General features: G+C 39.0%; 2 protein-coding genes across 3 annotated transcripts in view; one reads left to right on the forward strand and one right to left on the reverse strand.

Annotated features, from left to right (window-relative positions):
- The window catches only part of NAA50 (N-alpha-acetyltransferase 50, NatE catalytic subunit), a 31359-nt gene extending 25220 nt beyond the window's left edge, over positions 1-6139 (reverse strand). Inside the window, exon 1 of one of the 2 annotated variants that reach the window (XM_069554192.1) lies at positions 5523-6139. In XM_069554192.1, coding sequence (XP_069410293.1) covers positions 5523-5530 — 8 coding nt within the window. In that variant the 5' untranslated portion in view covers positions 5531-6139. The remainder of the gene's footprint in view (positions 1-5522) is intronic. The other variant, XM_069554198.1, reaches the window with a different exon arrangement.
- The window catches only part of ATP6V1A (ATPase H+ transporting V1 subunit A), a 63928-nt gene continuing 45451 nt past the window's right edge, over positions 5975-24451 (forward strand). Inside the window, exon 1 of the mRNA XM_069553977.1 lies at positions 5975-6686. The gene's annotated coding sequence lies outside the window, so the exon portion shown is untranslated. The remainder of the gene's footprint in view (positions 6687-24451) is intronic.

Genomic DNA, 24451 nt, shown 5'->3' on the forward strand with positions numbered 1-24451 from the left:
AGCGACTTGGCAGCAGCAGTGTCCTCAAAACCAACTTGTAAAAAAGGAATTGTTAATTCTATCATTTATAAAGGCTCATCTGTGTCGTTCATCCTAGAAAAAGGTAATTTACACCACCCATGAAATGGTAGCCATGTCTTCCTCCATGTCCCTGAGGTTTCTGCAAGTGTTCCCCTCTTTCTCATCAGCCCTTGAAGAAGGGCATTCTCATACACTGCTGGCAGTATAAATTGTTACTATGTTTCTGGAGGTCAGGTGGCAACCAATATCAGAGCTTTAAAAATGGCAGTACTTTTTGATCCAACGAATTCTTCTCCGCTGAATTATCCAATCCAAAATAATTATCCAAAGAAGGTAGAATATAGGTTGTACTAGCTCAGGCAAGGCAAATACATACCCCTCTTTCTTTACTCAGAAGATATGACTAGATTATAATATTTTAATCTAAAACGAGGAGCAGTTACCACAAAGGTGTAAACAGCCACACACTATCTGTTGTCCCATAGTTGAAACATTTACCATCTGAGTTCTAGATCCAAAGGGAAGAGATCATATTTTAGACATTTATCTGTCTCTCCCCGCCCCGGTCTAGCACAGCACCGCCCAAGAGAAATAGAATTCAAGTCACATATATAATTTAAAATTTTTTAGGTCCAGAGTTCAGGTCCCTGTTAAAAAAATTTTTCCCTAGTATTTACATTAACAAGGCAAAAAGAAATAGGTGAAATTATTGCAACATGTAATCAAAATAAAATCAATGATATTAAAAAATTTTTCATAGTAAGTAAGCCAGTGTACATAACACTAATGGTACATCTCAATTCAGATGCTAATTTTTCCTTGGAAATATTTTATCTGTACTTACATTTCATAAAATTTACACTGGACTCACATATCCAAGTTGTCTGAAACATACATAGAAACTGTCCAACAACTAACTGACTTTTTAATTCTGTTCCTCAGTAACACAAGACACTTTTCAACTGTTCTACAGCCAACTGTAATTAGTCATTTTGCTAATAAGTCAGGCACTGAATGAACGTGACTAGGAGATGACGGAAGACAACAGCTCAAAAGAAAGGAGTGTTTTATGACAGCACAATTATATAATTTTGTAGTTATTAAACTATAATCCATACAATTCTCATTTCTATGATGGAAAGGACGTTTCTATTGATTACTACTGGTATTCTAATGGTTTCTGTAGGCTGCAATTCTAAAAAAGAAAAAAGGACACCATTTAAATAATTGAAAATGTATGTCTTCTCAGATGGCACAAAGCTGGAAGACATAGCTAATACCTGGAAGAGAAAACCAAGAGTCATAGGGATTTCTACAGACCAAAAGAGAGGATTGAGCAAAATGAAATTTAATATAGATAATAGTTTGGTTAGGCAAAAGCACTGGCTTTGAAAGATAATGCTTTATATAAGTAGCATTTAAAAATCCTTTCTAATCCATAAATTCTTGATTATTCGGTTTTTTCAGAACTTCACCAGGAGCTGTCCATAACTTGGGGGGGAAAAAATCTTAACACTGATGGTAACACAGCATTACTTACCAATGCACACATCTATGCTGGTAGTAGATATACTTTATAAATTTATAGTTTATATTTATGGACAGATGCAAATACATCTGATCTTATGATTTATGATGTTGTTGTACCTGTTCATCTGGATCTTTAAATAGCTATCATATTGCAGCTTACTTTCCTTTTAATCTCCTTTATCTTTGTTAGGACATTGATTTTTTAAAACTGTGGTACAGGTAGGTTACATTTTATATGAACTGGTCTGAACATAGCAAGGGAACATTACAAAGTATTTGTTAAAATTTATCATCTTACTCAACATCCCATAAATTACTGACTTCACAAAGCACAGAATATGATTTCAGGTTTACACAAGTTCCTCACTGGCTTGGTTTTCTTTTTTTTCCTGACAAAATCAGCAATAAAACTTAAAAATTTTTTTATTGCAGTATAAAACACATTCTGTAAGGAACACAATTTTTTTTATTTTTTTACAGTTCAATGATTTTTTTTTTTTTAACGTATGGACACACCTCTTTGAGCTTTCCAGGTGGCTCAGTGGTGAAAAATCTGCCTGCCAATGCAGGATACAGGAGTTTGATCTCTGGGTTGGGAAGATCCCCTTGGAGAAAGAAATGGCAACCTACTCCAGTATTTTTGCCTGAGAAACCCCACGGACAGAGGAGCTTAGTGGGCTACAGTCCATGGGGTGCAAAGAACCAGACACAGTTTAGCAACTGACCACCACCACAGCCCTTCAACCAATACCCAAGGTTGCCATTTGGGGCATCTAACGCTCTGACCAGGGATCAAACCCAGGCGGCCTGCATTGGGAATGTGGAGTCTTACCCTGGTGTGACTGAGCGACTGAATTGAACTGAACTGATCCACTGGACCACCAGGGAAGTCCCCAGAATCTTTGTATTGTAACACTTAAATTGGTAAACTACACTGTTTTATTTACTTTATTATTGCTATCATCTTTACTTTGTTCACGTGTATTTGCATCTAGACATCTTTATTAGAATTAACACCTCTTTGCTACAGTTGAAGGGTAAATGGATTCAGTTTTACTTTCTATTGTATTGACTAATTACACTGCCATCTCAGTCTGGGCTGTGAATAACAATACCTTCTTGCTTGAGTATTACCCTCCCTAGAGAGGAACAACAGATAAAAATAATCAGCTTACCTCCCACAAATTCAACCTGTAAAGTCTCTGGTTCATAAAAACAAGCAACCTTGGTACAGAGGAAGTAACATCTCAAGTAATATACTTCAAATTTCTAGACCATGCATATAAACACACGCGGTAATTAACAACTGGAAATCTATCTTGTTTGGCGGAAAAGCAAATACATGCCAAAAGAAGTCCTACTGCTACTAATAAACTAAGAATATTAAGAACAAACCAGGTAGGATACTTAAGTTTTAAAAGTTTCAAAATGACAGATAATGTAGATAATGTAAAATATTCAAACAGTACATTAGAGTCAGGAGTTCTACATGTTTCCAATTCTAGGTATTTCTATCCGACTTACAGTTCAATCAGCTCAGTACCCAAAAAAACACTCAGCAAATAAAATTTTGTACAAAAACCACATAATCAGAACCACTGTTTCATTTTCACAGGCCTTTATAAACCAAGAGGCAGGACTACACTGCACACAGCAATACACATCTTAGAACTCAAGGACCTTAAAAATCTTTTAAATAATATCTAGTCTTCATTTGCTCAGGACTCTGATGCTGGGAGGGATTGGGGACAGGAGGAGAAGGGGACGACAGAGGATGAGATGGCTGGATGGCATCACTGACTCGATGGACGTTGAGTCTGAGTGAACTCCGGGAGTTGGTGATGGACAGGGAGGCCCGGCGTGCTGCGATTCATGGGGTCGCAAAGAGTCGGACACGACTGAGCAACTGAACTGAACTGAAGAATAAGACTAACAAGCGAAAAAAACTAAAGTTCCATCTTATGTAGGAGTTAGTTCACCTGAGAAGTAAAAGGTCTATTCCTCTGAAATCATGTTAAAAGTTTACCATTAGGAACAGGATCTTAAGCTTCCAATCATGAGAGGTGATACAAACTCGACTTAAGACTCTTAACTGCCTCATGAGTATATTAACTGACAGTAGATTATGAATATTAACTGCTGTTTGACCCCATTTCTATTGCCAAGTTAGTAACAGGAAGGACATTACATCCTGGGGTAGAATGAGCTAGACCAAAAGAGTTTGGATATAAACATCCAGAATAATTTTTGGAGGCCCTCCTTTATAAATTCACACACAACCTCAACACCAACAACTCTTCAGCCTCATTTTTATTACTTTAACAAAAGCAAGTAAGTATTGAGTGCCAATGAGAACACAAAAACAAACAAGAGAAAGCACTAATACTCAAGGAAAGAAAGAGATAAAACTTGCCACGTTATACTGGATCACATATAAAATAGCCAACATTCTAGATCATGATTCAAGTGCAGCACATACTTCCCATATCCCCATTTAGTATCCTGATTGGAACTCTTTAGAACTTAATGTGAAATAACGCAGGAACTGCGAAATTTCTTCATTTTTTTCTAAACTTTAATACTAAGCAACTGAACAACAAAAATAGAATTAAATGTTCTTGCGCCTCTCCTGCAGCCTCACACACATACACACACCAAGAAAAGTGCGTGTATGCTCAGTCGCACGGGACTCTCTACAAGCCCCACAGACTGCAATCCGCCAGGCTCCTCTGTCCATGGAATTTTCCAGACAAGACAAGGATACTGGAGTGGGTTGTCGTTTCCTCCTTCAGGGGACTTTCCCCAACCAGGGATCGAACCAGCGTTTCTTGTGTCTCCTATATTGCAGGCGGATTCTTTAACAGCTGAGCTATTGGGGAAGCCCCATACACACACTAAAGTAGTATTTAAATCCTTGTCTTGGGCAGTATGAGATTACTCACAACATGGACTTTTACTCTATCTTCAAAAGGGCTGCTGAACAGTTTGAAAGCCTTCCCTAACTCAAAACACAGTTACAATTCTTTAACTGACTTGCTATAACAGAAAAAACTCAGCCACCTGAGAAAGCTCTTAACACTGATAAGATTCCACTTCTTTCTCTAAGGAGGGTAAAGGCAAGCAAGGGCTAACTCCGTCAATATTTTGAAACACCGTATTATGTAATTAATACTTTAACAGTGTGTAACTGAATAATAAGGTGACGTCTTATCCAAATGGAAATAATCGAACCAAAATAATCCCTAATTTTGTCCAAGGAGTAACCTGTGAAAGAATATTTATTAACTTTGCCAAAAACCTGAAGAAAGCTTGCTAGGAATCCAGGACTCCCTCCCGGCCCAGGGGCAACAGTAAAGTGCTGGAGCAATAGCTCCACCTATTGATCAGCAACACTTCCTTAAACATTTTGGCACCCCAAGTCTCCAGCGCTCACGCTCTCTCCCCCTCCTCCACTCGCTCTGACCCAACCCAAATCCAGTTGAGTCACTAGCTCTGAATACTCCTATCCGTGCTCTTTATTCCAATTCCTGCTCTCTCCAGAAGGTTCTGCGCCGCTTCCAAGTCTGGATAACCCCGAAAGGTGTCAAAGACCACAGTTCTCAGTGTCGAGCCTGGATCTGAAGAGGACAACCGGACCGCTCCCTCGGAGTGCCGGGCCGCGGGTGGCTCTGCCGTTCGCTCCCGGGGAGCAGGAGGCCTCAGGAGCCTCACGACAGCTTTTCCCCGCCGCCCCACTCAGCAGCTGTTCTCCAATCAACCCGCACTCGTCCTCCGGGCCCCAATCCTAGGTTCCCTGGGTCCTACCTCCGCTGGCCCTTCAGCCCGCCAACAGCCCGAGCCGAGCCTCCGCCCCCTCCGTGTGCAGAGAAGCCCAGAAACCTCCCTCCGCCGGGTCTTCGCCCAGAGTCTCATCCACCCTTCGCAGCCCCTCTCCCCTGCCGGTCGGGCCCTGCCCCGCTGTCCTTCCTCACCCTTTCATCTTCCCCGCCTGCTGAGGCCGTTGTTACCGCCGATATCAACGCCGTTGTCGTCGCCGCCCTGAGCTCTCCGCGCCCTCAGCTCAGGCCACTCAACCCCGCAAGCCGGCCTCCTAGCCTAAGGCAAGGAGCTGAGCGGGTGACGGAGGCCGCGAGAGTTTAGCGCGGCCCTGCGTCTCCGGAGGGGGCGGAGGTACCTCCCGCTGCCGCGCTAGTGCAGCAGCTTCTCCACACGTGCACACGGGGGAACTCGCCTCCCGCCCGCCGCCGCCAGCCAGACCCGCCGCCGCGCTATGACCTTTCACCCCGCCCCCTCTGCGCGCCGGCGCGTCGGCCGCCCCTCGCGCAGCCGCACTGCAGGCCTCCCCGTACCCTTCCCCCTCTACTTCAGGACCTCCATTTTTCTACTGGGATGTGCCCTCTGGCGTCATCTTCCTCCTCCCATTCCTTACGACACAACTTGTGATGCTTGCTTGGTAGGCCCTGGCGATAAAATCCGGATTTTTCTACCCCTCCCTCTCTCCTCTCGCACTTTAACAAGCTCAGTCTTCCCTGACTCTGGTCTTCCCAGCTGTAGTGTCCAGTATGACCTTCAAATGCACCTGTCTCCTAAAAAGATTTTATAAATCTTGTTCCTCTAAATGTAAAGAAGCCTGTGGAAAGTAATGAGGTGTTTTTAAGACAAATAAACGTAGTCAACAATTGGCTAGGTAACTTGGCTTATGTCCAGCACTTTTCAGTTTCGGGATCACGTGATTGCCCAAACCTTTAAGCCTGGGGATTTTACCGGCAGGCCCCAGGGGGACGAAACTCCATTGCTATTTCCGGTCCCTAGACCACGGCGTAAACGTCACTTCCTTAGCAATGCACTTTAACCCGTTCCACCCACGCGTTTTGCGTTGCAGTTTACAACCTGATCTTTGTGGACATTTTTTTTTCCTTTCTAAAATCTAATCGCAAGGAAATTAATGTTCAAACGATCCGCTAAAATACAAGCCCAGGAGATGCAGCCAGCCCGGCTGGGGTTGACAGGGCGGAGCTCGGGGTCACGTGACGTCCTACGCCCGCCCCACTCTGCAGCTGAAGACTTCCCCTCCCGCAGTGATAGAGCCTCTGGGTCGGTGATCGGTACAGTTTCTGCACCTCGCGCCCCGGCAGGTGAGCGGCTACCGGTAACCGGCGGCTGGTGGGGATAGAAGGGGAGGAAGGAGGAAAAGAAGAGAGAATGTGAATAGTGGCCTCTGCTGTCCCAGGCTTTCTCCCGCTGTCATCCTGCACCGGCGAGGATCTTGTTTCTCCGTTTATCTTGACCCCCGCCCCTAGTCCAATCCCCGCCACCGTGGTCGCCCCTGCAATTTAGGGGTTGAGATGTTCACCTTTCCCGGGGCTGGGGGTGAGTGCGGCCATTATGGTTACCCATTCAAGTGTTTGGGGCTTCGGGTAGTGGGGTTGATTCAGGCGTTAGTTAGGGGTCTGCAATAGTCTCCGGGTCTCAATCCCCAAAGCCTGTTCTTTGACAGAGGCCTTGTAAGGTCTTCCCCTTCAGCTCCCGAGTGGGGAACCAGGAGATAGGAAAAACCCCGGAGGCAGAGGCGTCTCCTGTGAGACAGGCTTAGGAGAGAATGTCGCGATGCAGACACTCTCTCACTGCAGAGTCACTGTAAAGCTTGCTTCCTAGTGTGCATTCTCAGTAATTCTGAGTTTTTATCTGACATACCTGCGAGAGATGTTCACAACTTTTGAATGGGTCTGGAATGGTAAAAGGTGGCTTTTTACTTTTCTCTTCTCCAATTTTATGGTGTAGAAACGGAGAGGATACTTGAAAGAGTAAAGCTACACTAGCTTCAAAAACAGGCAATGTTGTTAATGCGACAGTCTAGATTGAATGAGGAGGCGTTGAAAGATGGTGTTGCGATGTCATGATCTGCGGGAGACCCAGGCTAGCTTATGCAGAACTGACTTCCCTGAAAGGGAGTAATTCTTCAGAAACAAATTGGGCTGGAAAGATAATAAACCAGTGCGTTTGACCGTAAACTTAAAGGTAAGGGGGTTAAGTCTAAATATTGCTGACTTCATATTTTTTGCCTTTGACATCCTTTTGCCATTTCTCCCTAAAATCCTACTTAATCTCTACTCCCAAGCAATTCCTTAACTAATGCTAAATTAGTATTAAGTAGCATTTGTATCCCTCCGCTCCATTTGTAAAACTCCAGGTGACGTGTTCAGATTCTGATGAATAGTAGTTTCTGAATATGCAGAAATGATTGTTTAGGTTTTTGCCCAACCCAGTGTACTCCCATTTCATGTAGGAACCAGTGTAATAATGTAGTAACCAATGTTTTGACCCCAAACAGTGTGCTTTATGGTAGAATGTTTTCTGTTTGGGGTTAAACTCTTGTTTACACTACAAACTCAGAAAGTCCCTTCCTTCTTTTAAATTAAAAGGACTTACAGAAATTACAAATTTGATTTTAAAAATTTAAATTACACTTTTTCTTAATCTGAAAAATCATTTTCTCAGTTAAACCTTAAAGCCAAGTTCAAAAATAGAGAAACTCGCCTGTTGATGCTCATTACTAGATAAGATAACCTTAAAGATCTTTCTTGCTTTCTCTAAGTAATGAAGACCACTATTATGCTTTACAGTTCTAGTGTTTTGTGCATATATCTATATTGGTATATACCTAATCTGTTGAGATGTTTGTGTTTCAGGATGTCTGCTATTGATATATAGTTTTTATCTATTAATTTGCTCCAGCGTGAAATTTCCTGATCTCTAGAGGACAGAAAAAGCATAAGCAGTCTTGCTTCATTGCCCAGGTGACATTTCACCAATTAAAATGAATTCACCAAATAATAAGGATTCTTGAAGTCCAAATCAGTCCTGTCTGGGTGAGACCAAACTGGGATACAGAAGGCAGGCTAAAAAGGGTTGAGTACTAGAGGAGAAAATGTCAATGTGAAAGAGGTTGAATGAGTTTGCAGTTTTACTTCACAATTCCCCTGATTTTAGGAAACTTACTAAAGCAATCATTTAGACCACTAATGAAATCCGGAAGATTGGCAGCAGGAAGTGGTGACGGAATTACTATTAAAGTTGAATTTGAAAAAGAGTTTTGATATTGTACACAGTTTTCACAAATAAGTGATCTGTGTGTGGCATGGAAGCTATTTCTGAGACTAACTTTATCTATCAATGAGTATTATATGTAGAAATCGCTTTCTTTTTTTTTTTTTTTTTTTTTGGCCATGCCTCACGGCTTGAGGGATCTTAGTTCCTAGTTCCCCGATCAGGAATCAAACCCAGACCCTCGGCAGTGAAAGGGATGAGTCCTAACGACTGGACTGCCAGGATATTCCCTATATAGAAATCTTAACATTTGTTAGAGAACTGTGCTGAAGTTCAGTATTAAATGGCACACAGGGATTCTTGTGTTTGAGTCCCCAACACCTCTTGTATGCTTACTCTGAAGTCTTCCTTATATGTCACTATCTTTATAGGTTATGGCCAGCACCAAGAATGCTTTCTTCTTCTGTGGGCAGAGCTAGGCACTCACTTCTGTAGAATACTGCACAATATTCCATTCTTCTATTTTCACCTCCAGAACATTGTTTTTAGTTACTTACTGATTGTTGGGCTGTACCTTAATGAACTATAAAACTCCTAGGAATTCAAGGACAGTGTCCCTACTTTTGGTCTTTAGCTCCTGGATGATGAAGTACTTGATAGGCATTCAATAAATTGTTTATTGACTGAGTATGAGATAACTGGACAGAGAGATTGAACTAGTTTTAAAATTCCTGCAGATCATAATGCCTTCTAAGGTAACACACTAGATTCTAGCTTTCAAGTATAAATTGTCAATAGCAGCTATCAAAATCATGGTCAGTAGAATGCATATAAACCTCAGGTGGTCTTTATTAACATAGTGACTAACTTATTTTTACAGCATATATGTTTGTAATGTATTTGGATGATATGGGAGGGAAGGAGAGTGGGGTGAGTTGTATTTAATGTAAAAGGGGGCACTGAAGGCTACATGTGCTATAGCACCAGACTAAAAGTCAGTGGATCATCCTTCAGCACTGCCACTTTAGTTATATGCTTTTTAGAAAAGGTGGGACTGGGGGCTCCGGGTTTGATGTTTAGGACCTTTCTGTCAAGGGTATTAAGATTTCAAATTAGAGAAACCCTAAATAATCTATGTGAAAGAATTTTTAAAACCCACTCCAGTGTTCTTGCCTGGAGAATCCCAGGGACGGGGGAGCCTGATGGGCTGCCCGTCTATGGGGTCACACAGAGTCGGACACAACTGAAGTGACTTAGCAAATGGTATTTAAATGTGAAGCAAGATTGTACAAACTTTACAAGAATAGATTTCTTGATCGTATAGACCTGGGTTCAAGTTCTGGCCTTACCACATATTTAAGCTGTGTGACCTTGGACAGTTTACTACTACTACTGCTAAGTCACTTCAGTCGTGTCCGACTCTATGCGACCCCATAGACGGCAGCCCACCAGGCTCCCCCATCCCTGGGATTCTCCAGGCAAGAACACTGGAGTGGGTTGCCATTTCCTTCTCCAATGCATGAAAGTGAAAAGTGAAAGGGAAGTCGCTCAGTTGTGTCCAACTCTTAGCAACCCCATGGACTGCAGCCCACCAGGCTCCTCCGTCCATGGGATTTCCCAGGCAAGAGTACTGGAGTGGGGTGCCATTGCCTTCTCCGTTGGACAGTTTACTTAATCTAAACTTTAATTTCCTCATGTTTAAATCTATACTATGAAAGAAAGTGAAAGTAAAAGTGAAGTCGCTCAGTCCTGTCCAACTCTTTGCTACCCCATGGACTATAGCCTACCAGGATCCTCTGTCCATGGGATTTTCCAGGCAATAGAGTGTGGAGTGGATTGCCATTTCCTTCTCCAGCGGATCTTCCCAACCCAGGGATTGAACCCAGGTCTCCCGTGTTGTAGACAGACACTTTACCGTCTGAGCCACCAGGGAAATCAATGCTATAGATACTGTTAAATTAGATCATGAATATGGAGGGCTTAGTACATACTTTGTACATTTTAAAAATTAATTTTACTGATATCTAGTCACCGTCCCCTGTGGAGCCAATGGTGGGAAAGATTGAGGGCAAGAGGAGAAGGGGGCAACAGAGGATGAGATATTTGTATCGCATCACTGACTTGACATGAATTTGAGCAAACTCAGGGAGATAGTGAAGGACAGGGAAGCCTGGTGTGCTGCAGTTCATGGGGTTGCAAAGAGTTGGATACGACTTAGCAACTGAACAACAACAACAGTTTGACTCTACGTACTGAATTTCTAAAGGAGACTTTTAGATGTCCTATAAAATTAAGCAACAAGTTTGGGATATGGAGGAAGGAGTAAACTTTGAAATAAGGCTATTACTAATAACAAGAAAAATGTACCCCTAGCAAAGATTCTAAAACAGATTTTATTATTTAAAAAAAATTTTGTTTTTTTGGCTGCACTGGGTCTTCGTGCTATGCGGGCTTTTCTCTAATTGTGGTGAGACGGGGCTATTCTTTAGTTGCAGACTTGTTGCGGTGGTTTCTCTTGTTGTAGAGCACTGGCTCTAGACATACCACCTTCGGAAGTTGCGGCACATGAGCATAGTTTCCTTGAAGCATGTGGGATCTTCCTGGATCAGGAATCAAACCCCTGTCTTCTGCATTACAAAGTGAATTGTTAATCACTGGACCACCAGGGAATCCCTAAAACAGATTTATTAATAGAAGCTAAGAAATATCCACATAAAGCCCATTATTTTGGCAACTGCAGTGACAATATTTTCTGTATAAAGATTTTCCAGAGCTTGTGATCATTAATATGTGGTATCAGTTTAAAGAGGTATTTATTTCTAAAGTCTTATAAAAATGTATTAAAATTATCCCAACCTGTACAGGAGTGACTTTTGAGTTTGTGCTTTTATTTTAAATTTCTGTTCTTTATTCTAAATGTTTTTTTATCTTATTTTTATATTGGAAAATATCAGTAAATTAAATAGTAATTGAAGTGTAGCTAGCATAAGTTTATGTTTCACCTTAATCCTGAAGAAAATAACTCATTTGTTCTAAGGAAAGATTTTATGAAGAGATAATTGAATATTCTCTTTAATGTCAGGTTTTCTATTATAGTGAAATAAATTATGATCAGTAACCATATTTTACATTTTTCTGTAGAGACTTTAAAAGCTGCTATGTTTTTGTTTCCTGCTATGAACTGAAAGTGACTTTCGTTTATATAAGTGTATTCTTTTATATATACAGTATATACATGTTACATATATATAGTAAACACATAGACATAGTGTGTATATTTATAGTCAGCTGAAATAGATGTATATTTTCAGAGTAATAAATCTTGTTACCTGAAACTATTAAAGTCATGTGTGTAGTTAGTTACTATGTGAATAAAATTATCTAATGATTATTTTAAACTCTCCTTTATATTTGTTCATAGTTAGCTCCATTTAATGAATTTCACAACTGCAATTAGTTTTTAAAAATTGATAGTATTTCATAAGTATTTTGAGATTTAGCCTAATGATTTTTTTGTTGTTGTTGTTTTCTTGGTGTCAGTATTGTGACTGCAAGTGCATGCTGAGTCGCTCAGTTCAGTCATGTCCAACTCTTTACAAATGCATGAACTGTAGCTCACCAGGCTTCTCTGTCCATGGGATATTCCAGGCAAGAATACTGGAGTGGGTTGCCCTTTCCTCTTCTGGGAATCTTCCTGACCCAGGGATCAAACCCCAATCTCCTACGACTCCTGCATGAGCAGGCGGATTCTTTACCACTGAGCCATTTGGCAAGCCCTCAATATTATGACTAGCTACTACAATAAAAATTTCAATTTTGAATTTTAATACTATCTGTGGAAACTATTATTCTTTTGTTGACAAACATTTTTAAAAGTATCAACAACGTGCCATGCATGATATAATACAGAAGAGCTCCACCTGTGCTTGAGCAATGAATAACAACCAGACTTTCTTTGTAGTTATTTCTTAATTTAATTCTTAAAGTGTTTATTTAAAAATAAAGTAGAGAAGACTGATTACATTAGGAAACATTTATAAAAATGAAGAAAGGGCATGAATCAGAAACTGTAGTAATGCTTATATATACATATGTGAAAAAGATGTTGGAAATTCAGCAAAATAAATAATTATCCATAGATTAAGAGTTTTAAGAAAGATTTAAAATTTATTGTATGTTTTTAGTTTCTCCAATTACAGTTAATTGCTTTGAGCAGCAAAAACTTTTTAATTTGAAATGGAGAATTGAGCCACTTAAATGATGATTTCTTCTTAGTTACTTGAATATCTTTAAGTGAAAATGTTTCAACTTATCTAGATAATGAATATGTTATTTAAGTTTATAGGTGAAGGTATACTTTTAGGCCTTTGTAAGTTCAGCAGAATTTTAAAAAGCAGAAGTAAACCCAGAATATAAAGGAATTTAGTATATGGCAAGGTGATATTTCAGTCCAGTGGGGGAAAGGGGGCATATGTAGTAAATATAACTGACACAGCTTATCTGTCTGGAAGAAATTAAACTGAGCCAGTACTTTGTTGCATATGCAGAAACCAGTGTCAAGATGGATTAAAAACTTAAATATTTAAAATATTAAAAATGCTAGTTCCTAAATTTTTTTTTTATATTTACAATCTAAATGTAGTAATGATCTTTTAAACCAAGATAGGGAATCTGAAAGTCATGAAGTAAACATAGGAATGTGAGAACACAGAGAAATGAATATTTCAATGGCAAAAACAGAAGATAGATTTAAGAAAATTGAAATATGCGTAACAGTTGAAGAGTTAAAAGTGCACCCAAAAGAAACATGGGTAAAGCATATGATCAGAACTTGAAAAATTGAAGCATTCTGCAAACTTATGAAAAAATGTGTAACTTCACTAGTAATCAGTATTATAACAGTGAATTTTTTTTCTGATTAGTAAAATTTAAATGGTAAACCTACTGGTCGCAGAGATGTGTGATAAAGGATTTTCTCAAAATGCTAGTGGAGATGTATATTGTAAGAGTTTTGTGGGTTTTATTTTTTTTTAAGTAAACAATCAGGCAGTATCTGTGAATATTAAAAATACATATTCTTCCATCCAGCAGTCCCGCTGTTTGGGATTGCCAGAGAGGGCAATTGTCTGAAAATTTTTTTGTCTTATTTACTTAAGTATCTGAAGGGAAAGTGTGTAAATTACACTGATAATTCCGTAAACTCTCCTTAATTTTGTGTATGATAACCCATAGGCACCCAATAAGAAGGTGTCATCAAAAATGCATAAGGAAGTGATAGGCATTATAAGATGGGGTTACAAATTTTGTTTTTGTGTGACTATTGAGTCGTCCAGAAGTGGTTTCTTCTTTGGGGATAATAGAGCAGATTGCACAAGCGTGGAGTCTGTCACCTGATGCAGTCATATGCCAGCATAAGGAGAAGCCCACATTTGGGCTTTGGTGAGTGAAAAACTAGGTAGAAGATTAACTCTCCTTAAAGCTTCAAACAAGGTTGCCTGTAAAGCAAAATTAAAAGTAATTTTAACTGATAACTAATCTTATACTTGATTTTAGTCCTTTTAAGAGTCTGAAATTAATACATCATTCAGAGTCATGATAGAAAACAGCAGATGGTTTAGAGTGAGATTTGTTACATGTTGAAAGCATCGATGTCTATGTTGTTGCAAATAACAAGATTTCATTCTTTTTTATGGCTGAGAAATATTCCATTGTATGTGTATACCACATGATCTTTGTCCTTTCATCTGTTGATGGGTACTTGGTTGCTTCTGTAATTGGGCAATCATCAGTAATACTGCAAAGAACAGAGTGGGGTGCATATATCTTTTCTAATCAATGTTTTTACTTTCTTCAAAAAAAAAAAGCCAAGAGTGAAATTGTTGGATCATATGGGAGTTCTGTTTTTCATTTTTGAGGAATGTACGAATTCTTTTTGGAAAGAGTTGGGATATATATAAATAAAAAGTAATTTTAGGACTTCCTGGTGGTGCAGTGGATAAGAATCTGCCTGCCAATCTTCCGTGGTCCAGGAAGATTCCCACATTCTGGGGATCAGCTAAGCCCATGCTCCACAACTATTGAGCCTGTGCTCTGGAGGCCGCAAACCCCAACTACTGAAGCCCGAGCGCCATAGGCCAGTGCTGCCCAACAAGAGAAGCCACCCACCACCATAAGAATCCTGTGTTCCGCAAGAGAGAGTAGCCCCAGCTTGCTGCAACCAGGGAAAGCCTGCTCACAGCAACGAAGACCCAACACAACCAAAAATAAATAAATAAAAGTAATCTTAGAGTAGTATTAAGAGGCAGTACAGCTAGCAAGGAAGTTAGGTGTGTAGGTACTGAAGCCAGACTGGCTCAAATCCTGGGAAAGTTTATCTTCCTGTATTGCATTTTCTTAGCTCTACAATAAGGATATTAGGAGTATAGTTATTTCATCAAGTGTTGTGAGGATTAAATGAATAAGAAAAGTGATTAGAATTACTGGTGTATATATAATAAGAGCTATATGCATGTTTGCCATTATTATTTAGTTACTATGCTCTTTGCTCAGCTAATTAGATACATATAGTAATTTTACCCCTGGCTTAGTTGTTTTAGCACACATCTAATCATTCAATATTTTTAATTAAGTTGAATGGATGATACATGTACGAATTTGGTAAAAATTATAGATTCATACATATGTGCGTTTTCTCCCTCTTCATCCTTTCTCTTTTTGTTCACAAAGGTAGCATCTCATCATATTATTCTGGGCATTATGTTTTTCACTTAGCAGTATTACCTTGGAGATTTTTCCACATTGATACAGTTAAAGATGCCTCATTCTTTTTAATAATCCTATAGTACTCAGTTGTGCTAATGTACCATCATCATCCTATGTAACATTTATTGATAATTTACTCCTGTGTTGGGCACTTTTCTTCAATTAAGTCATGCAAAGCTCACAACCACCTTAGGATACTAGGTATTGTTTTAATCCTCATTTAACAAATGAGGCAGTTTAGACTTTGAGTGATTAAATGCCCATCAATGTCACACAGTTCATAAGTAATAGAACTCTAGAGAAAAAGAGAGTCTTTTTCCAGATTACTGTCTTAACACCACAACCTCTCATACTACCACAAGTGATGTTTACTATTTTCTCCGTATTAATGGACCTTCCTTTTTTTTTCTTTTTGCTATAAGAAATAGTGCTGTAATAGATATTTTGTTAGTAGATAAAGTAAATTCCTGAAAGTTAAAGAGGTAAGTCAAACAATATGTACATTTTGAATTTTGTTGGGTGTTGCCAAATCATTCTTCCATTTAGGGATGCACTGAAGGTCAGGTTTGTCTTCAGTATTTGGCCAGAATCTGCCATTTAGCTTGAGTATTTGGGAAGCTGAATAGCTAAATGCCTTTAACGTTTTTAGCGTCCCTGAATTACATGTGACCTACCATCACATGATAGCATAGGTTACCATCATATCTAATTAGTGTAACAATGTCAGTAGAACAAGGTCTGACAAATGTCATGACTTGTTTTTACTCTCAAAGAATGGTAAGCGTTGTAAATACAATTTAAAGTGCTGTTTATATGACTCATACATTGAAATTCTATCAGCTGTGGGAATGTATATTATTAAAAGAATGGCATACTACAGTTGTTAATAATTGTGAAAGTTGCTGATTTTATGTACCAAAACAATTTTGTTAGAGCTCTCAAATAAAACCTAGGGAATCATATTGCCAATTAATATGAACATTGAGTGTGTGATAACTAGCTAAGTGTAAGAATAACTGTATCTTTTCTTGTGAAAAATGGGCTAACTGGACCCTATAAGTCCTAGTCCTTGGTTTAGGCAGATTTAGGCAGTGAGAGACTTTATTAAGATGAGTCACAATATCCACAGATTATTTTGAATATAACATGCTTCTCTTCAGTGTCCTCTTTCATTTGTTTCAAGAAGGAGAAAAATACCTCTTATTAATCCAAGGAATAGGCTAAGTAACACAAGACTCTTTAGTATGATCCAGAGTAGACACTTAAAATACAGGATGCTCAAGTCCCAGCTTGGTACACCTACAGTACTTGAATAGATTAATAGTACCTGCTATTGTTATTTGTGTGTGCTTTTAATATGATCTCATCCTCACCCAAAGATACTGTTGGGTAAGGAGAGTGGGGGAAACACCTATAAACAGGCAAAGATAAACAGACTGTTAATTCTTTATTGTAAACTATTTTGTAAACTTTATTGTAAATTATTTCTATCTCAGAGTAGAATAAAAGAACAGATGATAACTCCCTCCACTTTCACTCTCCAAATGAGTTATTTAATTATTGCAACTTTGATATCCAAAATACTAGAGTTTAGCCTGAGTTTTGGAAGACAAACCCTTTTATGCCTCACGGCTCAACAGTTCAACATAGGATTCTTTTCCTAAATCCTCGACAAAGATACTGTCATTAAGCTTTGATCTGAAACATAAATGAGTAAGTACTTTAGAGGCATTTCTGACTGATAAACTCCTGAGTTCTTAAGGGACTATGGAAAGTCCCATGATTTGCTGAACTCAAATGGACCAGTGAGTACCCACACAGCCTTATCGGGAGCCACATAAGTTGGTTCAAAACAGACAAAAGCCCATTTGGTTGTTTCCAGCTGTTCCATCTACAGTATTCCCAGGGTTAAGGATCTCTTATGAGTATAGGCCATATGGTCTTTAATTACTGTTGGCTAACAAGTAAAAACAAAAGTGAATACAATGTAGTCTGTGTGAGCATTATGCCCTTGCAGGAGTCATATTGTCAATACTTTGTGCCTTTTTTTTTTTTAAGTGTTACTGAGGTATAATTGACATAATTGCATGTATTTCAAATGTACTGTTTGACATTTTGGTATTTGTATACACCCATGAAACTGTCACTACAATCAGTGTAGTGAACATGCCCATCACCTTCAAAAGAAATTTCCTCGTGCCTGTTTGTGACCTCTCCCTTCCATACCTCCCCGCTGCTTGTCCACAAGGACCACTGATCTCTTGTCTATCACTGTGGGTTAGTTCTACCTCTTTTATAGGCTTCAGTGATTCATTTCTTTTTTTTTTTTGTTTTGGTCTGTGCTGGGTCTTCTTTGCTGCATGAGCTTTTCTCTAGTTGTAGAGAGCCAGGGCTTCTCTCTAGTTGCTGTGGGCAGACTTCTCTGCTGTGGCTTCTCTTGTTGCACAGCACGTGCAAAGGCTTCAGAAGTTGTGACTCGGGTTCTAGAGCACAGGTTCAGCAGTTGTGGCACACAGGCCTAGTTGCTCCGCAGCATGTAGGATCTTCCTGGACCAGGAATCAAACCTGTGTCTCCTGCATTGGCGGGTGAATTCTTTACCACTGAGCCACCAAGGAGGCCCAGTTCATTTTTTTTTTTTTTAATTGCTGGGTATTCACTGTATTGGGCTTCCCTGAAAGTTGAGCTGGTATAAAATCCGCCTGCAATGCAGGAGACCCTGGTTCGATTCCTTGATCAGGTGGATCCCCTGGAGAAGAGGTAGGCTACCCACTCCAGCATTCTTGGGCTTCCCTCGTGGCCCAACTGGTAAAGAATCTGCCTGCAATGCGGGAGACCTAGGTTTGATCCCTGGTTGGGAAGATCCTCTGGAGGAAGGCATGGCAACCCACTGTAGTATTCTTTTCTGGAGAATCCCCGTGAACAGAGGAGCCTGGCGGGCTGCAGACCATGGGATCACAGAGTCGGACACAACTGAGTAACTCAGCACATAGCACAGCACACACATTCACTGTATTCCCAGGTGATTCAGTGGTAAAGAATCCACCTGCCAATGCAGAAGACACAGGAGACGTGCATTTGGTCAGGGTCAGGAAGAAACCCTGGAGACGGGAGTGGCAACCCAATCCAGTATTCTTGCCTGGGAAATCCCATGGACTGAGGATCCTGGTGGGCTACAGTCCATGGGGTCTCAAAAAAGTCAGACACAACTTAGCAACTAAACAGCAACAGCATTCAGTGTATAACACAAATGCCATAATTTGTTTATCCCTTCACTTGTTCATGGATATTTGGGTTGTGTTTCTGCTCTCTGGCTATTGTGAATAAAGTGATATGAGCTCCCGTGTAAAAGTCTTTGAACATGAGCTTTTATTTCTCATGGATAAATGCCAAGGATAGAAAGACTGGGTCATATGATAGGTGTATGCTTAGATCTGTAAGAAACTGCCAAATTGCTCTTTATAGTGGTTGTACATTTTACGTTCCTACCAGCAGTACATGAAAGTTCTAGTTCTGCATCCTTACCAACACTTCCTGTGGTCAGTCTTTAAAAATTTCAGCCATCCTGCTAGATGGCATTTCGTTGTTATTTCCTTTGCATTTTCCTAGTATTAAGCATATTTTCATGTATTTATTTGCCACTCATATATTTTCTTTGTGCAGTATATCTTCAGATCTTTTGCCCATCGTTTTAACTGTGAGTTTTCTTTCTGAGTTTTAGGAGTTCTTTTTATGGCCTAGGTATGAGTCCTTTATCAGATTTATGCTTTGCAATATTTTCTCCCAGTCTATAACTTGTCTTTCGGTTCTAACAACGTTTCTCAAAGAGCAGGCGTTTGTTACTTTTATGAAATAAAATTTACCAATTTTTTCTTGTATGGGTTTTACTTTCAGTGTTGTAGCCAGTAAATCTACCTAATCCAAGGTCACAAAGGAAGTTTTATAGTTAGTAAGGTTTTACATTTCAGTCTGCCATACATTTTTAGTTTATTTTTGTTTATGACACAAGGTATGGTTTGAAGTATCCTGTTTTTGCATTTACACATCGATTTGTTTTACCACCACTTGTTAAAAAACTATACTTTCTCCACTGAATTGCCTTTCCACTTTTGTCACAAGTCAGTTGTCCATTTCTATGTGTGGTTGTATAGCCTTTTTGAGCTCATATTTGTTTCTAAAATTTTAAATAGCAATGCCAGCCAAAATAGTGGAGATAAAATTGTATCTGTTCTTTGTAGAATTATTTGGTGTTCTAGAGTTTATAACATCAAAGTAACCACCTAAAGCTGTAACATTTTAAACTTTTAATAAACATTTTGTTCTTTTACATCAAAAAGTCATTCTAGTTCTATCATGGTGATATTTGGCTTCAGCTTTGGCCTCAGGTAAATACTGATTTTTAAAACCTTGGCCAACGAGCATTAGGCCAAAATGTGTATGCAGTGCCTTTCAAAGGAGATGTATCACTTTTCATTCAGTGAATGCGCGTGGCTATTTCCCACACACCTTTGCCAGTACTGTCTCTGAACAGGATTTAGTAATTGCCTTCTATGTGCTTTACTATGTAACTGGGGTACTCAATGAACAAAGCAGACATGGTCTCTGTTTTCCTCACACTTCCAGTCTGGCAGTAGAGAGATCCGAGAACAATTCTGTTCACAGATTTTTAATTACAGCAGTGGCAAGTGCTTCAGCAGAGCAGTACTGAAGGCTGGGGCACATACCGTGGGGAACTGGAAGTAAAATCCTTCGCAAACCATACTGTTGAAAGCGTCCATCGTGTCTTTAAATCCAGACTATGTTTTTTCGCCTCTGTTAAGCAGGGTTCTTTTCCTTTTTTATCCTCAGTTTATACTTTACATCATATTTTACTTGCAGAGATTTTATGAATTCTTCAGTTGGAAGTTAATCAATTTAGGGTGATGTGCTTAGTCTCTCTGTCATGTCCGACTCTAGCCCGCAGGCTCCTCTGTCCATGGGATTCCCCAGGCAAGAATACTAGAGTGAGATTACCTGGCATTACTATTTAATACTATGCCCTCCTCCAGGGGATCTTCCCAACCCAGGGATCAAACCCAGGTCTCCCACGTTGCAGGCTGATTCTTTACTGTCTGAGCCATCAGGGAAGCCCAGTTAGGATGATGCTTCCTTGTAAACATTGAGTTTTAATGAATCTTTGGATAGTTTGTAAATCTTCTTTCTCTTCCATCTCACCCATAAAATAAATGCCAGGACAGATTAATTTGAATCATGATTTCATAACACACGTGTAGTAGCATTTTTATTGCAGTACTGCTGATGCTGACTCTTCTCCTGTGTACATCATTCTCAAATACATGCATTGCTTATATTTGGCTTGCTCATGATATGTTTTCTTGGCAAAGCAATCAAGGAAATTTCTCATTAACATTCAGAAAAGTTGCTATCATAATAATTCTAGGCAGTTTTCAAGAGAAGTTTCTAGATGTTTTGAGCAATCCTTTTTGGGTTTTTTTTTTTTAAGTAGTTATAAAATTTCTGGGTTGACTGCTTTTGAAAGGGATAGTTGTCATGCAAGACTGTTTGAATTTTAAAAAAAATTAATTAAAGGCACTTCTTAGGCAGTTTATCTGAGAAAATCTATCCAAAAGCTGAAGAGCCATTGCAGTACTTGGAACCCACGAAGGTTAAGAATCCATTCAGAAGAGAATTTGCTATGGAGAGCCCTTGGCACTGTGAGCTTGGAGTTTAAACCATTTAACCCAAGAAATTTAATTGTTATTATTAAATACTTCTGGGACGGAGGACTAGGATTTGAAACAAACTAATACTTCATTTTTTATCATTATTGGATTTTAAAGGTAGTTCTAGTTGTTCACTTTTGTAGTATTAAACACATAGGGAATTCCCTGGTGGTTCATTGGTTAGGACACCAGGCTCTCACTGCTGAGTGCCCCAGGTTCAGCTCCTGGCCAGGGAACTAAGATCCTATAAGCCAGGCAATGCAGCACCAAAAATGAACACATACACATATAGATAAATCTGTATCTACATAGCAAAGATATTTCCAGAAGTACAGTTTACAAATAAAAAGGTTTGAACATTTTTAAAGGCCTTGTTATGTATTGTCAAATTGCTTCCAACATTTCTTACAAAATAATAAACCCAAGTTACCTTTGATGGTTGTAGGTCATTTTAATTGCCATTAACAATTCATAAAGTCTTGTCTACTTTATCCCTTTTTTGTGTGTTTTTTTTCTTTTTTCTTGTCTATTTTCTATTTATTCTTAGAGTGTAGCTCTTTAATGATTTATCACTTTAAATCTGCAGTAGTTTAAAATATTAGTAATAACTTTTAGTAAAGAGTCAGACATGACTGAGTGACTTCACTTTATATAGTTTATAATAACTTTTAATTATACATAAATTGAGTCAGTAAGACTGTACAAAGTTCTCTTGCAGTGTGTAGAATCTTGTAGACTCTAGCAGTATAGAGATCTTATTTTTCTATTTCTCAGGTCTTTATTCCAATGAAGGTTGGCAAGTGTGACCTCTTTATATATAAACATTATTGTGCTATATTTAGTTCTAATACCACATATTATCATTCCTAGGACATATTCCCCCCACCCATATCTTATAGTTTTGAAATTAGTGTCTGTCCTGCAGTTTCTGATGTGCCATAGTTTAATATGTAGGGTTTTAGTAGTTCTTGAATATATTATAATTGATGGTATCTTAGATTAGATGAAATATGGTATTACTTCTAGGCAGGAGTGTGTGTGTAAGAATTGCCCTTGTGAGACAGCAGTGTAAGAGAATTAGTATGGATTCTACCTTGGCTTCACCTAGTCAGTGAGTTGTGAATGAACGTATATTAGCAAAATGTAAAAAATAAAAATAGCAAAAAATGGGAAGCTGTAAAAAATACAAATAACAAAAAATGGACTACTGTAGTTTAAAGGAGATTGTTAAACTGTGGTATCCATTTAATGGAATATTACACAGTTTAAAATGATACTTATTAACAATATATAAAGTTGTATTATAGTATTGATTATAGTTATGTAATAAAAATGGAGAGGAAATAATATCAGGGTCAACAGTATTCAAGTTGTGAGAATTTTCTTTAGGTATTTTTTAAGCTATAAGTATATTGCTTCTAGAAATAAAGGAAAAGTGCATAATAAATGGGCTTCCCTGGTGGTTCAGTGGTAAAGGACCCACCTGCCAATGCAGGAGACCAGAGTTTGATCCCTAGGTTGGGAAGATTCTCTGGAGAAGGAAATGGCAGCCCACTCCAGCATTCTTGCCCTGGAAATCCCATGGACAGAGGAGCGAGCCTGCGGGCTATAGTCCAAAGAGTAATGACTAAACAACAGCAACAACATAATAAATGCTTGTTTTCTTTCCTGTTTGTATCACTTAGCTATCTTTTCAGCTGTTTACATTCTTGGTAGGTTAAGGTATAAAATCAGTGACTTGTTTTTTTCTTTGTAACTTGAAACCAAGAAATATTCTGAAAATTCACTTAGAAGCCCTATGGGATTTTAATGTTAGCTTCACTATTACTTTTAACTGTTTAGTAAGTTTTATTTTAGAAATAAGAATAAGAGGAATCTCTCAGGTATTGTTTAGATAACTTTCTTATTACAAATTTATGACAATCGACTAACCAAAAATTTTCTACTACTATTTCCTGTAGCAAAATTGTGTTGGGTCTGTTTTCATTAGTATTGTTATTTCCAAATGTGCCCATTTACTTTCCAGTTTTTTTTTTTTTTACTGTTACCAGTTATTTATGTTTGTGCTATAAACCTAGGCATTAATAAAATATAGCATTATGCATTATTCTTTAGAAATCTTAGTTCTTTAGAAGATGGATATTGCAGGAACAGTCGATTCTTGGTTGGTCTACTTGCTCTTTAGTTTGAGTGATCTGTTCTGTCATGTCTTTTTCATCTCCCTTTTGCTGTTCTAATATAGAGTTAGTTAATAATGGAAAAGAGGCATCCCAGGCTGTTCTTTAAGGTGAAAGTATTAGTCACTCTGCTGCTGCTGCTACTGAGTCACTTCAGTTGTGTCCAACTCTGTGCAACCCCACAGATGACAGCCCACCAGGCACCTCTGTCCCTGGGATTCTCCAGGCGAGAATACTGGAGTGGGTTGCCTTTCCTTCTCTAATGCATGCTAAGTCGCTTCAGTTATATCTGACTCTGTGTGACCCCATGGACAGCAGCCCACCAGGCTCCCCTGTCCATGGGATTCTCTAGGCAAGAATACTGGCATGGGTTGCCATTTCCTTCTCCAATTAGTCATTCAGTTGTGTCCAACTCTATGTGACCCCATGGTCTATATAGCTTGCCAAGCTCCTCTGTCCATGGGATTCTCCAGGCAAGAATACTGGAGTGGGTTGCCATGCCCTCCTCTGGGGATCTTCCCAACCCAGGGATTGAACCCAGGTCTCCTGCAGGCAAATTCTTTACCAGCTGAGCCACCAGAGAAGCCTATTTTTTTAAGGTAATAAAGGTTAAAGTTACTGGCTAAAAATAAGGTCTTCTGAATTATTTGGTAATAATCTGCAGTCCGTAGCTCTCATCTTGAGTGGGTTGCTTAAGTCTCAAAACCTGTTTTCCTAATCAAACAATACCCGCCTCCTACAACTGTTGTTAAGGGTTAAATGAAATGTGTTTCTTTTTTAACACAATGTCTGGAGTGTGATATGTGCATAACAAGTAGTAGTTTATATCTGTTTTTAATTTCAGACCAATTGAGTTACTGATGTGCACTGTGGAGGGAAGGGAGGGGAAAAAAATGATAAATATACTGCCTTGAAGGCAGGCAGTCTGCTTGTATGACAGTTTTACCATTGGTCATAGGATTCTAGCCTATAAATTCATACCATAGAATTTATACACTAAATACAGTATTCTGTTATTCTGGTTAATACAGAATATCACGCTCAGCCCAATTTTATTTGTAAAATTTTGAAGTGAAAGGAATCTGTGATTATTTCTAGAAATGCTATAAAGGTTGTTTATGGATAAGCTTGTCATCAAACCATAAGCATATGTAGTGGATACATTTTGAATTCTCCACCCAGCTACTTGTCCA

Source organism: Ovis canadensis, chromosome 1 (assembly GCF_042477335.2).
Source record: "Ovis canadensis isolate MfBH-ARS-UI-01 breed Bighorn chromosome 1, ARS-UI_OviCan_v2, whole genome shotgun sequence".
Lineage (NCBI taxonomy): Eukaryota > Metazoa > Chordata > Mammalia > Artiodactyla > Bovidae > Ovis > Ovis canadensis.